Below are 16,788 nucleotides of genomic sequence, written 5' to 3'. Positions count from 1 at the left end.
ATCAAGAGAAATTGTTTAGTCCCCCTACCGTTAACGAATGAGAAACACCGGTACCAACATCATTGTTAACAATGCACACGAAATTGCCAATTTGGAAGCTTGCGCCATCTATTGACGGATACGTACACTTCGGTGACATTTACGCTCCGACTTTCTACTTCGTACTCCCAGTATTCGGATTTTATCCCGTCGAGACAAAACAGGGAAACTTACTCACAACCATTTCATTTAGTATCTTGGGTATATTTTTAAAATATTTTCATTAACGTCTTCACCTCATCTGAATGATTTTTCGGGTACCAGATCTTCCTGGGAAACCACAGGTGGCACCGGGAAAGGAACATCCTACCGTGCTTTGTGGTGAGCTCTACCCCCACCTATCAACACGACTTCAAGGTTGATAACTGTGGGAAAAAATTATTATTCTGTAATCAATCTCGAAACTTCTCTCACAGTGTCCAAAGTAAGGATTAAATGGGTAGGTAATTAGTTAGTATTTCTATTTGAGTACTATATGAACTAGGAATTAAAGATAACGTTCCACTGCGCTGGTGATACTTGCAATTATCAAATGCAAATAATTGCAATAATGCATCCGTCACTCTCCATTATTTAGTGTTCCAAAAAGCAAGATTAAAAGATTAGTAACATTCGCTCTCTATTACCTTAATTCTAACAGCATGGCGTGCGAATGCATTTAAACAAACACCGTTAGAGCCTCTGTCACAACGAAGAGGAAACCCTTGCAATAAAAGTACAACAGTCATGATTCAAATGGCAGGGATATATTTTTCCTTGAGTTGGGAAAGTAAAACTAGACTTATTTGAGAGGCTATTCATATATTACTTAGCCCTTCTTAATCCCACGCTGATCCTCCAAAGGTACTATGTTGACCCAGGAAAAACTTCTAGTTTGATGAGTTACTATAGTCATAAGAAGGGGGGGAAGAAACTCCAATAGCCAATAATTATTAGTCGCAACTCTCTTGTCAGATGAATTGTTGTGTTGGTTTAACGGGAACCACGTCAGCGACCAACCACAACCTCTCGACCAGAATACCCTCTGTGGTGGTTTACAGGAAATTAATCCGCGTCAGGGACCAACACACAGCCACACACACACACTACCCTGACTGAAATCCTTCACGAGGCTGTAGAGAAGACCCCGTTAAAGATTCCAGGATATTCTCAAGCACACACTTTGTGACTGGCACAGACCAATCACACACACACACCACGCACACACAAGCAACACACACTCAAAAGGGATATGCGTCGATATCCTCGGTTGCGCTCTTTACCTGTGTCCAGATTCTCCCAGAAGTTGGGCCCTTTTGAGTGTGTGTTTCTTGAGTGCTTGTGTGTGTGATTGGTCTGCGCCAGTCACAAAGTGCGTACTTGAGAATATCCTGGAATCTTTAACGGGGTCTTCTCTACAGCCTCGTGAAGGATTTCAGTCAGGATAGTGTGTGTGTGTGGCTGTGTGTTGGTCCCTGACGCGGATTAATTTCCCGTAAACCACCACAGAGGGTATTCTGGTCGAGAGGTTGTGGTTGGTCCCTGACGTGGTTCCCGTTAAACCAACAACAATTGGTCTGACAAGAGAGTTGCGACCAACTACTACGGCCATTGGAGTTTCTTCCCCCCCCTTATTTAACTGAGAGGCCGTAGAGCTCATTATTTCTTGCTATACTATTGTCATAACCCTGCAGTTTCCAAACCTTCTTGATTCGTTACTCCACTGAGAAAATTAATAATTTTCCAACCGTTCTGAATGCATATGATGTAACATAGAGTGACTAGTCAAAAATTATACCTTGCCAAGAAAAGGATGTCTCACGCCTTAAGAATTAGGTATACATTAAAAATCACGAGTCCATACAATAATTCTCCAGGTAAAATACTTTTCTTACGGATGTTTTTCAGCAAGTATATTGACATCCCATATAAAGTCACAACAAGATTTTTAATTTAAACATTCTCTACATGTTGCCTCGTGTATAAGCTTAAACATAAAATTAATCAGAATTTGGCAATATTCATAGTGCAGCATTGATTTTTTCGGTATCCTTACATCGACATTCGAGCTAGAAACTGTTCAAGTCTTGTCAGTCCAGTCTAAGAAGAAAAAGGTTCACCAAATCCCAAATTATGTGATCATAGGAAAACATTATTGGCAATACTTTAAAACTGATGTTTTGTAGAAGGAAATTCCCTAATGAAAGAAATCGCAAACCCCAAAAAATCTCATTTGACTGCTTCCGTTTCCACATTTCATTCGCTATAAACTTTTAAAGTTTCCGCCAATACCGAGACCAACCAACAACTTACAGATGCAGTTGGAAACGATTCAGAAAGAAGATATGGCAGCAAAGCTTATGCAGCAGAATCATGAAACCAAATAGCCATTCATCTCGTTTAAAATTCCCAATAGCATCGTATCTCCGCCACCACCCAGCCTTTCAGTATGTGTTGTTTCCAAGAGTAACGAATTTTGATGCTCATTTGTTAACTTTGTTATGTTGGTATGTACATACAGCAGTAGCCAACGCCAACCGAGGTCCCATGAAATTTGAGTAGTCGTCAGTATTGACGAAAAGTATGTACGACGGGGACACAGCAAATAGTGGTTTCGGTGATATACGTCTTGGATTCGTGCTTGGAGTGACAAATTTTCATCGTGCCATACGTTGGAATGTACAATATTAAATAACAAAATAGTTATCCATCCGATATTTATCAACTGGAGGATTGTCCGACATGCGGCTTTTCAATAGACTTACAATTAAATGCGCTCATTGGGCCAAAAATGCCTTACTGAATCCTAAAAAAACCTTGCCAGTGCCCTATTTATGTACTCCAATGAATTACATTCATCACGATATTATGCCGGACACGTTATTATACAGGTTCTTCAAGTTTTTCGAAACTTGTCCAAAATACAGAACGCTCGTTATGCGACCAGAAAATTTAGAGCATCTTCGCGAAAAGTTCATCATTAAGTATGCCCTACTCTCCGAGCGTGAGAATAGCGGTTTCCATGTCGCTGATATTCATCAGTTTACCCAAAAAATTAGAAAATTGCCCTTGGCTGAGTTATTCCAATTCATTGCTTTCTTGAGTGAGGCTAATGTAGTGAAGCATTCAAATCATCATCAGACATTACTAAAAGCCATAGATGACGTATGCTCTGAAAAAATACCTGATTTGTCCATAGAAGAGGCTGTGAAACTGAATTATTGCTGGTTGGCACTGGCTGGGACTAGATTTAAGTTATCAAAGTCGTTCAGCTTACTTATGGACAACTTCAGGAAAAATATTAAAGAAAATGCAATGAAAACCTCCGCAGTTATTTTAATACTTTTTTGTTCGGGCATCGCCCGAAAGGATCCCAATGCTAAGGAGATAGTGGCTCTAAGTTTGAATATCATTTGTAATGATAAGACAAAACTCCATGGATTATCAACCTCGGAAATAATCATCATTTCAGAAGTTGCTTTCAAAACTAGTTCACAGATAATTAGCCCCACATTCACTGAACATTTATTAAAAACTGTGGTAAAAAATATTACTAAGCTTGCTTGGGATCCAGCGAACTTAGTGGTAGTATTGAAGGCCATGCGTCATAATAAGATTCACAACTGGAACTTCCTCAAAAGTACACAGAAGTGCCTGGTTAAAGACAAGCACATTCTAAAGATATATAATTTTGCTGCTAAAACTCATCTTATTGCCTTATATGCAGATGCTTTGTATGGTGATCAAGAATTTATGAATTATCTGATTGGTTCTGCTATCAGTAGTATAGATGGCCAGCATGCTTATAATCCACATAATGAAAAAGGAAAGGGGAGAGCTAAAGATCTGGCAAGGCTACTCTGGGCAACAAGCTACCTTGGTTTCAAAATTGAGGAGAATATTTTGGAACGCAAAATAATTCCAGTTATAATGGAAAAAATTAACCATGGAGTCTACAGTAAACAATTACACATTTTGTTGGATACAGTGCTTTCATTATGGATCATGGGATATAAACCACTCAACATGCTCCCTTTTGTTTTCACTGAGGAGTTGAACAAATTTTTACATGGTAAGTACTGAATATAGCTTTCAAGCATTACTTTCGATACATCTCACTAGTTGGGAATATGTTCTATTTCAGATATCAAAAGAATACGTTACATGGCACGTCTACAACTCCTTTTAACATGTATATCCATCGAGTCACCAGAATCTATGGATTGCATCAACTTGAAAAAAATTCAAGTGAAAGAGGCATATAATCCTAGAGAAGAAAAATTACTTGTGCATAGGCCTTTTCTAAACAGAGTTTTCCAGGATGTGAGAAATGCAGTATGCATGCTGGATTTTATCAATGTCACCTGTGAGAACTCGCTGCCACATCTCAATATTCCCGGAATCTTATTGACTCCCAATAAGAACTATAGCAGGTAATGAACAAACAAGCAGACTAGGCTAGAAGAATACTTGGTTGTTTCAGATAAATTCACAACTTGGGCACTATCCACGAATGTCATCACAGTCTTTTAGGGGAAGGGGATCAGTCCAAAGATCTTTATCATCCAAGATTCTAGGAATGAGAGCTCAGATATCAGTTATGTAGCATTAGGCATGGATTTACAAAATGCATCGGCAATGTTCTCACTGCTGGCTTATAAATATTAGGGTTATGACTTTTTTTTTAGGAAATCCTATATTTCACAGGTTCACATAAGAACACACATTTTATATATAAAGTCATGTTGATAGAATATAATTATTTATACAATAATAACAGTTGCATTTACACTCAAAATAGGACCAGCATTGTACATTTTTTCAAATCATTCAATTTTTAAACATGGAGTTAATTACGGACTAATAAATGGAAACAAATCATGTGATGGGTTTTTACCAATTTATTCAACATTTAAAGTCATAAAGAGCACGAATAAATCTGAATAATTTATTCATTTGGCAAATTTAAGTTAGTGAATGTTATATTGAAAATGTCCATTGAATTGAACAATTGAATGTCCATAGATGTAAGCTACGGTGATGTTGTAATCTATTGATTGTGGAGTTATGGTAGAAGTTGTTTGTTTTTAGAGAAAAATATTTCAATACATCTGGTAAAATCACTGGGGACCCTTAAATTGATGGATGATAATAGTTCAGGGCAATTGATTTATTTAACTGATTAAATTGTACAAGAATACAGTGTCAGAAATGAATCTTTGAAGTGTAGGTAAAATAAAACGTTATTGTTCAGTCCTGATTTAGTTAAGCTAAGTTTAAGGTCTGTCTGGAAAATATTCAGCCATGCAATATTTTGAGAAAAATAACCTACCTAGAACAATTAGGCCTTAGTTTTCCCCTTCAAAGTACTCCCCTTGGGACCTCACACACTTATCCAAGAATCTCTTTGACTTTTCAAAGCAATTGGCAAAGTCATTTTTCGGAATGGTCATCAGCTGCCTTGTCGCATTCTCCTTCATCTCTTCAACTGACCATTACTAAGATTGGGCTTTTTTTAGGGTCATAGCCATAGCCCCACCATCTCCAGTTTATGACCTTTTTCTAGAAAACCTGGGTCATGGCTGCATCATGAAATTCTTTATGTTAATGAAATGAAAGTGCTTTCCCAACAGACCTTGTATATAATTGAAACATCTTAAAAACTTATTTTGTACTTTTTGTATTTCACTTATATGGAACTTGTAGTACAGAGAAAAATTATGGAGCCAGAGCTTGATTTTTGTTTAATCTTAAATATTTTTCATTACTCCAAAGCCTGAAATAATCAGAAAAAAGAAGCAGACTTTCGTGATACACTCCGAGCTACTTGAAATATATTTTTAAATCAGGGAAATTTATTTTATGCATTTAACTGTTTGCGTAAATAAGTATAAGTGTGAAGAATTAAATTATTGACTGAATCTTTGCCATCAATCAACCCATGGTATTGGGACAGTAAAAAAAATCTTAATACGTTTCATAGCCTTGAACCAAACAAAATTCACAAAAATTCTTCTAGATTTTCTCAACAGACTTGGTGTAATATTGTTTATTTGATCTGTTGGAGTTACGACCTAAAACAATTCACAAAAAAATAAATTAGAAACTAACACTAATGTATTTATTCGGTAAAACAATGAGATCCAAAACTCGGCCAACCAACATATTTAACACACCTTAGTACAAGGAATATCAATAGGAGTGATAAAAATTGCTCAAAAAACAAAAAATAACAATAAATTGAAAGTACTACAAATTAATTATTTTCAGGAAGTTGATAAATGTGGAAGTTCTTGACGACACAAACTGCCTCCATGAAAGTGGCACTCCAAATGGATTGATGCTTTTGAAATTGAGATTATTGAGGAAATTAGGACATAATGTAATACTGGTAAGTGATTTTATTTTATAAATTTGGTGATATTTTTTCAGCATACGTGCAACTCTGACAGCTCATAATCAGCAGCCATGATCAAAGTATTAAGTCTTTCTCGATATTAGAGCATCGGCCTGGCAAGTTGATGGTCCATGACCAGAGTAATGTGGGGGATCAGGATAATGCGGTAGCTATGGTAATGCCTTCCCACCCTGAGGGCCCAGGTTCGAATCCAGGTGGTGGCCAGATTTTTCAATGATATCCCTATCCCCGACCGAGGTACTTTAGGAGCACTTCAGTGAGAATGCTGCCCATTGGATGGGACTTGAAACTGCGGATCCCTTGGTGCCTTTTGTTAAGATCAGGCTAACACCAATGCTCGAGTTCTCTTCATTCTTACTCCATCCTCTTAAATATTTTACCCCAACAAAATCACCCATTCTGGTGCAAATGACCTCTGCTGTTGGTTTCCTACCCTAATAACTACTACTACGATATTAAATTGATATTTTCAAAAATTCCTGAGGGTATACTCCGCCTCTGAGGTCACCTCAAAGCATCTTTAGATATGTAACTGTGTAAATCTCATTGAAATTTGGGATGACCTGCTTGTCTATGAGCTGGACTAGAGGAATGATGTTGTGGGCTAAAGTTCAGCAACATAAAAAAAGCCATATTCAAGCTCAAATCATCTTCCAATCCTAGAGGGTACCTCAGAGCATTGCTAAACACCAGAAGGGCCTTGAGGGATAATTTTTTCTCTCATCTCAGAATTTATTCGCACTAGGGGCAAAAACTTCATTGAGCCACTCAGTGAAGACCTTCCAAGTTACCATAGCTTTAGAATGTAACCTTTACATTATTCTAAGGTTGTGCGTATCAGCAACATTTTTTTTTAAACATTGCTGAGTGGTACACTAACAGTGGTTTTGAAGTCCCGATTAGCATTACTACACAGGAGGGGAGGATCTTGTGTCTTAGTAGTGCCTTCTCTTTCTTTGTTATATAAGCACTCTTTTGGCATTTTTCCCAGGGAGGCCTAGTCTAGTCACAGTTAAACACTTCCAGTAATTTTCTCTTAAGTCCTTTCATTTCACTGCTTATGCTTAGTCAATATTTATTCAATTGGCCAATATTCTTTTCCCTCCACAGCCTATTCAACCCTGCATGTTCATTTGGCCTGATTGTCAGGCATTTGCTTTGAACTCAACGCCCTCAGAGTGTACGATTTGAAGCTCAAAATAATGGCTCACATCATGCATTATTAAACTTTACTTTTTGTGAGAATAAGGACGATAAATTTATATTTAACAAATAGAATATTCTCTCTGGTCAATCCCCATATTCCATGAAAAAGCTTACCTTTCTTTGGCCACATATAGTAGTGAGTCCTATTTAATGCATGAACGATTTTCATCATTGAAGGCAAAGATTGAAAGTGTTATTTCTTATTCCCAGAAATTCATTTTGACTTAAAACTTCATTCATCATTACGGGATATCTATCCAAGGATTGGTTTTTAGCAGCTCTGCAGATTATCTGTAACCTACCAATCTTTTATTCATACATATGTTGTTGTACTAATGTTTTCCATTTCTTGCTTCTCGTAGTTCATCCTAGGCCTTCCTCAATAATTCTTCTGCCCCATGTTTCTTTCACTTACGGTCTTCATTAAACTATTGTGCCTAAGGATATGTCCGATTAATATCCCTTTTCTTCTTGTAAATGCCCTGCATGGGCTTTTCTCTTCACCCAACCTTCAAATAACTTAATGAGGGTAGAGAAAAAACTTTGCTATTCCACATAAAAAGTTTTGCACAACCATGGTTTTGATACTGCGCATCATTCATCTTGTGTGCATCAGGATAGCAATGGTTTTTTTCCTCTGTCCTCATCATGAAGGAATTCCACCTAGTTAAGCCTGAAACTGTTAAGCTTTTCAAAGAAGTTCTCTATTGGGTACTTGATCCCTTTTATTTTCAGCATTCATTCTTCTGTATCACCACATTTCCATCACCTCCGATTTCTTTTCACCGCTGGTCTTATCATCCAGGTCTCATAACTGCAGAAAAGTAGACTCCACATATAACTCTCAACGAATTGCTTCCTTATGTCTATACCAGTGCTGTTTGCGGTTCGCAGCTGCAGCTTCTTTTGATACAAAGCCTTCTTTGCCATTCCTTTCTTACTGGCTATATCCCTCATGTTCCTTCTGTCATTAATGATCCTGCTGCCTAAATAGTGACTATTCTAAAAAATTTCCAGGTTTGTTTCAATTATTGCCTGGCCTATATGTCGTACCAACTTGTTGGAATGTAATACCTAGTGGACTTTAATCATTTTCTTGTGGTTTGGATGGCCACATTCAAATGGGTATAATTTCATATTTTGGCTTGAGATTCATATAAGATTTTCCTTGAATTATTTAATCAAGATTCAAGTTGCTTGACCATCAAACCAGTCTACTTCAGAGAGTCCACTGAATATATTTTATGGTTGCATATTGGCAATATGCTTAAATATTTATGACAAATAATCAGTCAACTCAAAAAATTTCATGCCATCACTAGATATAATTGAGCCTCATAAAAATACCTTTGACTTTTTTTTATCTTCCTAGTTCCTTTCTTTTCTCTCTTTCAGGTTAATTATGATGAGTACGAAAACCAACACACTCAGATTTTGCTACAAATAGAGGATGAAATAAAGGATATTCAAGGACATTAAAAACTGGATTTTATTTATTGATAGTAATTCACTTCCCAGAAGTTAATTAAGTGTCAAACCATGGGTGAGATTTATTTTAAATATACAGGGACCCATCAGCAGGGCCCAGGTAATGTATTGATATCAACATCACATCTACCAAGGTCCATACCCCAAGTCCACCAAAACTAAAAAGTTTACCAATTCCCTCCTGCCAGTGACCAAGGTAAAATCTGCCATGGAAAAAATTAAATAATCAACACTAATGTTCGATGGAATAAAGAGGCAAGAACGTCAAATGTTTCTTGATAGAACATACCTGTCAGCACCAAAGCCTCCCAAAGTAATACTAAGTACTAAAGCAGTACTCCACCTGTAGCCACCAGTCCAGTTGCAATGCACATTTTTAAGGAACCTCCTGTGCCCTAAACATTTGATTTCGCTTCTCACAGTGCAGTTGGTTCTGAAAGTACAATAGAGACAGCCCAATTCAATTCACTGAAAACATTTCCTTATTAGAATGTCACCAGCATGAGTGGTAAAAAAACAAATGGAGAAAAAAAAAATTATTGGTTTTAACATGGGACTTGTAAAAAATAGTAACTGACAAAGTATTCCATTTTGTATGTTAAAATAAGTTATCACTTCTTACATTGAATTGAAACATTATATTTCATAGTTGATGCATATTTATGCCATTATACTGTAGAGACATGATCAGTATAATGTTCTCCCCCATTGAAGCATTTTAATACCTATATTTCAGTATTTTAACAATATAAAGAGCACCACACAAATTGCATTCCAACATCAATCAAGTGTCATAAAAATAGGAAACCCTGACAAGGTCACTAATTTAATGACCTCACCTCCCACTTTTATTCTCAAGCCCTTCCCATGCCACCCTTCACATTTCCTTAGCATTTATTTATATTGAAAAGTACCAGCAATAGTGGGCAACCTTATCTTTCTCCCCCCTATCATTGCCAATCTTCCTGCTCCTCCCTATACCTCAGCCATCTGATAATAATATTTTAAAAATAATTCACCTCTCCCTCAGGTGTACTGTATTCCATAGAATTTCCATCCACCCCTTCACCCACCGCTTTTCTACCATTTGTTCTCAACACTGCAACTGAATCATGCATTCTTCTTTCCATTCTAAACTGATATTTTCCAAGGTAGTTGTTTGCACTAATTCACAACCTTCCATCGACGTGTCTTGAAATTACCTTGGCTGCATGTGAAATCAAGCATATCATTCTATAGTCCTCAAATACTTCCACTTTACTCTTTCTCAGGATGAGGATCAAAATTTATTTAAGTAAGTCCTCTGTCTAAATTCCTTCCTCATAATACAGGATAGTTCAAAGAATCCCTTCCTTCCATTTTCCCCTTAAACTCTCTGATAATTTTGTGGGGGTATTATGTATTGCTACTGCCTTGTTTGACTTCATCTCCCTTAGAATTTCTTCTATCCAGCTACACAGTACTCCTAGACCCATGCTATCCTCAACCCTCTCATATTATTTCTAAACTTGTCAGCTTAGCCTACCATGAAGCTCTTCTACATATTCTTTCCACTTTTCCTAAATCTCTTCTAGCTCTATTAATAACTTCGCTGTCTCTTATACCAGAATAACTCATCTCATATGAACTCTATACGTTTCCCTGGCTTATGCGCTGACCATCTCTTATCTTCTTACATAGCACTTCTACTTTTCCCTTCATCTTTGACATTTCTTCGCTGATCCTCACACTGATATTTTCACATTTCCGTGGCCCTATTAGTTTCTCGCCTAACTATATTATTTAGCTCTCTGAATATTTTCCTCCCCAATTCTGTGTTCACATTCTTCTGTTTTCTTCTTCCATTCATCCTCTTAATCATCTTCTCTATCCTCCATGGCTTCTTTATTCTCTCATCCTCTCCCATTTCCATGTTTTTCTTTTGATGCTCTTTCTAACCTTCTTTACACTTCAATTATCTTTCCCCAACTATTTTCATTCCACTATCTTCTCATTTTGATATTAAGTTGCTATAGGTACTCCTTCCTTTTTGCTCCAGATACCTCCTTCAAGGTTTCAATTTGGAATTCTCCTGTCCTTCCTAATCCCTTTGAATTTTAAATTCTATTTCAAGACAATTAAAATATAATCCAAATCACCATACCCACCTGGCAAGCTGTGAGCTGATGCTGCTATTTCTAAATACATCTCAAACCATTATATCCGGTTTCGTCCATGTTTACAGATGCATGTGATGAAGATTGAGTCAGGTGTTAAATATTAAAACCCATTCTTCTAGGCAACACTTCACTGTTTTCTCTCTACAAGCATTTCTCATTCTTAAGCCATCCTTTCCTAACTCTTGCCCAACCCTACCTTTGCCTGCCACAGCGTTCCCCATTACTATTAGATGCTTTCTACCACCTTCCCAATTATTTCCCCTAATTTATTGTACAAACTCTAAATCTTCCTCCACATGACAACTTGTCGGCCCCATCTCTGGAGTTAGATGCCTTTGTAGACACCTCATTACTTGGTCTAGCTTTCATCTGATACCCCTCTTCAACCCGTCTGGCATGGGTGACTCTACTAGGAGAAAGTATTGTTGCCCTTGCCGGTAGTAGTAGTTAATCTGGAGGCGACTGATAGCTGAGGTCATTTACACCATAAGGGATGGACTGGAAAGGATGAAGGGTGGGGAGAAACCCTGCATCAGCATTAGCCTACTCTCAACGAAAGGCACCAAGGATTCCACGGCTTAACGTCCCATACAACAGATGGTATGCTCTCCACAAAGCAACTTATTAGGGATTGGGATGCCACTGAAAAATAGCTGCTGCCTCCAGGATTCGAACCTGGGTCCTCTGGGTGGGAAGCCAGCAAATTAGCTACTGCAACATACTGATCCCAATTACCCTTGCCAGTACAGCTCTAAGAGTCAATGCAATGCACAAGGGCTTCTATCACATCAACTTATGGAAGGGATAAAAAGTTCTGATTGATAAAAAATCACACAGCTTGCATAAGGCTGAGGACATCCAACATCACTGGAATTTAACTTGAATTCTCCAGTTAACAGCAAAACTCTTAACTACTAGGTTATTATGCCCTCTCCTGTGGCATGCTCAATTTCATGAGGTTACTTGTGCATTCTGTGAAATAAAAGCTTGCGGTAATTTCCCTTCCCTATTCTGTACCAACCTATCCCAAGCTGGTACACTTCTACTAATAAAAATATATGGTATAGTGAATAATTTTTGGGTAACCATACAAGAGCAGCAGTGTGTAGGAACAGGGTCCATCAAAACCTAACTTATGATAAACGACTTGGTAAGTTCCTTACCTTGTGCCACTTAAGATTTAGCATTTCTCTTGGCCCCTGACCGTTGAGGATAATGCACATGGCAAATGATAACCGATACATTTTAAGTCTCTGAAGAAATTCAGTTATGATCAGTAACCACTCCACATTTATTGTTGAGTATGAGAACCAAAAAATCAATATGTGCCTAAATGTGAACATTGGTCATACTTGCTTGGACACAAGTTTCACTCACTAATTACTAAATTCACCAGTCTTTTCATGAAATGATTTAACTTGCCATATACTCTATAAGTTTCATATTTTGCAGTTTTGATAAACTGCAAAATCATGCGTGAAAAACCATCAACACAATCACTTATCATGTTGATGATTCCATTAAAAATCAACAATGAAGATGATCAACCTCTAAACAATTTTTGCACTTACAATTAGACGCATTAAATGGAAGAAAATTTTGCGTATTTAAAAAAATGAAAACTGATCTGAAGTCTGAAAAGCTATCTACAATGAGGTTGAATGAAGAAGTGGAAAGGCTGCTGAACCACCACAGAGTCCATTAAAAATCAGCTTACCTAATGTCCCTCTCTGGATGCTGCAAACATCAAATGCAAACAATGCCCTACCCTCAGTGTCAGCTTCAATCTAACATTTTCAGCTCACTTTGTTAAAGATTCATTTTGTACAGGAAAATTTTATTTTGTGGCAGGAGTGTGCTCTAGTAAGGCCCAAATTCTCTGGTGTTTCTTTATGTATTGTATTATATGCTTTTATTTGCACTTCGACTTAATTATCACATCCTCATTCCCCTCACCTGTTATCTTGCACAATTCAAACACAATGAAAACAATGCATTCACAACGGCCATCAACAAAACCTAGGAAATATTTCTGTTGGTAACCAAAACTTCACTCCTTACTCAAGCGAGTGTACCACTAAGGGACATGTTTCTGGCAGCAAGACATGGACAGGCAAAAGTAAATGGAAATCGGAATTATTACACGGAAAGTAATCGGCAAAAATCAACGGACTTGGTATGAAACTGCTGAAGTGACAAAGGACAAAGAAGTGGTTTGAATTTTTTTTGGGAATGCAGGGCAAACAAAGAGATGGAGGAAATAGTGGCCAAATTAATGGCATGAACAGGAATTAAACAATTTCATGACGGCTTGTTCACTTGCTTTGGTTCCTTCCAAGGGTATAAAAAGTATTAATTCTGTTCAATTTTTGCAGTCAAGAAAGCAAAACAAAACGTTCTTGGGGTGCATTACAAATACTAAAAAGGGATAAATAGTGACAGTACATAAAAATAATGAATTCTAAGAAATGCGGATCGAAAATTACAATATAACTAAAAATTTATTCATTTTAAGTCCTGATAAAATTGAAGGGGTTGGCCAACTTATTACCATCTCCTAAATGAATATAGACTAGAAGTGTGAAATGCCCCACCACATGGCAAGGCATTGACAAGAAAATTCAAATCATGGAGGATTCTTTTAATGTGCTAAATTTAGGGAGGAATAAAATATAGGTGAGTGAAACGGCTAGTAGAGAATGTGCATATGAAAAAATTAAAAACCATTCATCTGTTCCACCATAAGACAACAGGAAATGAGACTTGAGTATTCCAGCTAGTTTAAGGGCCACTTCTATTGGTAAAATCCTATAAAATATTTCGTACCACGGCGATGTATGTGTCCACACAAAAAAACAGGTGTAACAGCCTAGAATTAATTCCTATTGTTAACATTCTCCATAGAACACCAAATGTAATTCGCGTACTAAAAGGCTTTATTGGTCAAACAAATAGCCATTCCGGATATATATTATTAATAAGTAAGTACGCTGGCTCCAAAATATATCCCAATGTTTTCCCCAGTGATCAAACATACCTATAATAGCCCCGAGGAGTGGCAGCTGACTTACAATTTCCCTTCAGAATACATCTATGTTCCCAGGGTTCAGTTTGGTAGCAATACCGGCATATCACTGGCACATTAAACTTCTTGTTTCCCTAAATTGATAGGAAACCGTAAACATATAAGTACACACTCCAGTAGGGTTTTTCATTATTTTATGAATAATACTATTTCACATACTTACAATACAGTCCACAACAGCTTGGCAAGTCACATTGGTTTTTTCTCCATAAACACAACTATAATTAAAGTCACAATTAACACATTGGTCACCTAACTTATAACACTCCAGATCAGTGGGGCAATTGTGCTCTTCGGCCTGAAAATAAATGTAATTTAAATGAAATATGATTTTCAAAGGAATGCTTCCAACAAAATCGTTAATGGCATGTTAACAACAGTTAATGGCAGTGTGTTCACTCACACTCGAGATTGACGAAGACAGAATATCACTCCCATTTCTCTCTCTCGCATCTTTCACCTCCACATCTTCACCTAAAAAGAATAATATGTAAACCACTGCCTTTCAAAATAAAATTTTAAAATTTAATAATTAATCATTACCTTCAACACTTGCTTCTTCACATGAAGCTCGAAACATAAATATTAACACAAAAAGTAACACGCCCAAGCTCCCATTCATTCCGATGTTTCAACATAAATCATAAAAGCAAAACGTGGTCGTATGTTTAATCTGCATCGATATTGATCAAGTCCCATTGTTTAGTTATTGGAACTGTGACCATCCCACCACGAACAATTTGTAATTACAATAAACAAAAGAATCATGCTCCAAACCAGCTGTTGAAGACAACCAATAGACCTCGAGCATTTACGCAGACGGGGCATGACGTCAACGTTTTGAAGCGAACATGAGAAATGGAGTAATCATGTGACATTAGGCACAGTAACTTTTCTCTCTGCGGGAGTTAACTGGTGCTATGCTTGTGTAGCGATATATTTGTGAAAAGAAATTCAATGTTAAGACGTGATAAGCACCAAAGCCGTGTCTCTACTCGGCCCCTCGTCTGACGAATTCCTCTTTAGAGAGAGAGACAAGGAATTTCAAAAAATGAGCGCAGAAATGAATTATAAGGAATGAATAAAAGAAATTTTGATGAAGAGAGATTTTAAAATAGACTACGGAATGATACAGGGTAAATTGTAAATGATATGTTTAATTAAGTCATTGACCAAGGAAAAATACAACATTTAAAAGGTTTAGTAGTTTTAATGAACTTTGTTTTAAAATATTCTTAAAGGATAGACCTAAAAGGTTAACTATCAGAATACCAAATGGAAGTAAAAGACTCAACTATGATAGTTGATTCCCTCTAAGATTTTGTAAGCCATTTCAATTAGGTATGTAATAACATTGTCAAAAATAATTTCATGTTGTCCAAAGTAGTTTTTATCAGTGTGGACATTGCTCATACAAGACGAATCGATAGCAGACCCTCACTTTGATTACAGCAATAATTATATTTAAACTAGGAAGGGAATTATTTTTCAACAGCAGAAATTGTAATCAGTTATCGGGTGAGTTATAGAGGTATACTAACCCACCTTAATCGATCCAAATGTTGTTTTGATCTATAAAATATAGATGACTTAGTACTATACCATCCGTAACTCTAGAATTGAGAATTTGTAGAGCAAAGGCAATTTATGCGGGTTGTGTAAAAATGATAATGTTAATAAGAGAAAGAGATACTAATAATCTGGGAAAAGTACACAGAACGCCAATTTTAAACTCATAAACATTTTAACAAATGATTATTGAGTTTTGTTATTTATATTTTCTGTCCACTAAACATATTTGATTAAAAATGGTGGATCACAATTTTCAAAAGCCGCCAATTTTTGTCTAATGTCACGTGGTATAAGCGTTTGTTATTTTTGCATTTTATGTGCATCCTTAACTGATAGCAAGCGCTATCCATCTGTATCACTGATCTCGAAACCTCAATTCAAGATTGCCAACTACCTTCCTAATTGTGATAGAAACATGAAAACAACCCAACTCACATAGGACAGCCAGTTCACTTGAGGAACATACAATCGACTTTTTTTGTTAATTTCTTTTCTTTATAAATTAGCCATTCTTCTTCTATTTCAAATTGATTATGAGGATATTTTTTATTCCAAGGAATGAGACAGTAAAGAATTTCAAATGTAAGCTAAGATAACGGAGACAGCTAAATGGGTAAATTTGAGGTAGCCTGATATGGGAAGATTATTCCTCTACATTCGACCTTTGATCTCCATAGAGAGGAATTGTTGTTATTGCAACAGAGTGACTGTTGCCTCCCACCTTAAGAGTTTATAGAATGGCGAATGAGCTTTCTTCACATGTAGATGTGTTAAATGGTCCGTAGGGTTCCTTTATTTAAGGGAAGTGATGGAAGAACTTAGTAGATGCATGTAGTTTTTAC

The 16,788-nt window shown here is 36.8% G+C and overlaps 2 protein-coding genes across 2 annotated transcripts; one reads left to right on the top strand and one right to left on the bottom strand.

Annotated features, from left to right (window-relative positions):
* Positions 1 to 2,137: 2,137 nt before the first annotated feature.
* On the top strand, positions 2,138 to 9,121 carry LOC139691401 (uncharacterized). The gene is made up of 4 exons (XM_071589201.1): positions 2,138 to 4,090; positions 4,163 to 4,451; positions 6,289 to 6,409; positions 9,038 to 9,121. The coding sequence occupies exons 1-4, from the start codon at positions 2,761 to 2,763 to the stop codon at positions 9,119 to 9,121; spliced, it is 1,824 nt and encodes a 607-aa protein (XP_071445302.1). The 5' UTR covers positions 2,138 to 2,760.
* On the bottom strand, positions 9,116 to 15,170 carry amx (TM2 domain-containing protein 3 almondex). Its single transcript, XM_071584593.1, has 6 exons — positions 14,918 to 15,170; positions 14,778 to 14,848; positions 14,538 to 14,672; positions 14,327 to 14,448; positions 9,420 to 9,563; positions 9,116 to 9,333 (listed from the first exon to the last, which is right to left on the bottom strand). Exons 1-6 carry the CDS (start codon positions 14,994 to 14,996, stop codon positions 9,198 to 9,200), a joined length of 687 nt encoding a protein of 228 aa, XP_071440694.1. The 5' UTR covers positions 14,997 to 15,170; the 3' UTR covers positions 9,116 to 9,197.
* Positions 15,171 to 16,788: the final 1,618 nt, after the last annotated feature.

This window comes from Hetaerina americana, unplaced genomic scaffold (assembly GCF_022747635.1).
Source record: "Hetaerina americana unplaced genomic scaffold, ioHetAmer1.1.p SCAF_1, whole genome shotgun sequence".
Classification (NCBI taxonomy): Eukaryota; Metazoa; Arthropoda; class Insecta; order Odonata; family Calopterygidae; genus Hetaerina; species Hetaerina americana.
This window is presented reverse-complemented; position numbering and strand designations above follow the sequence as displayed.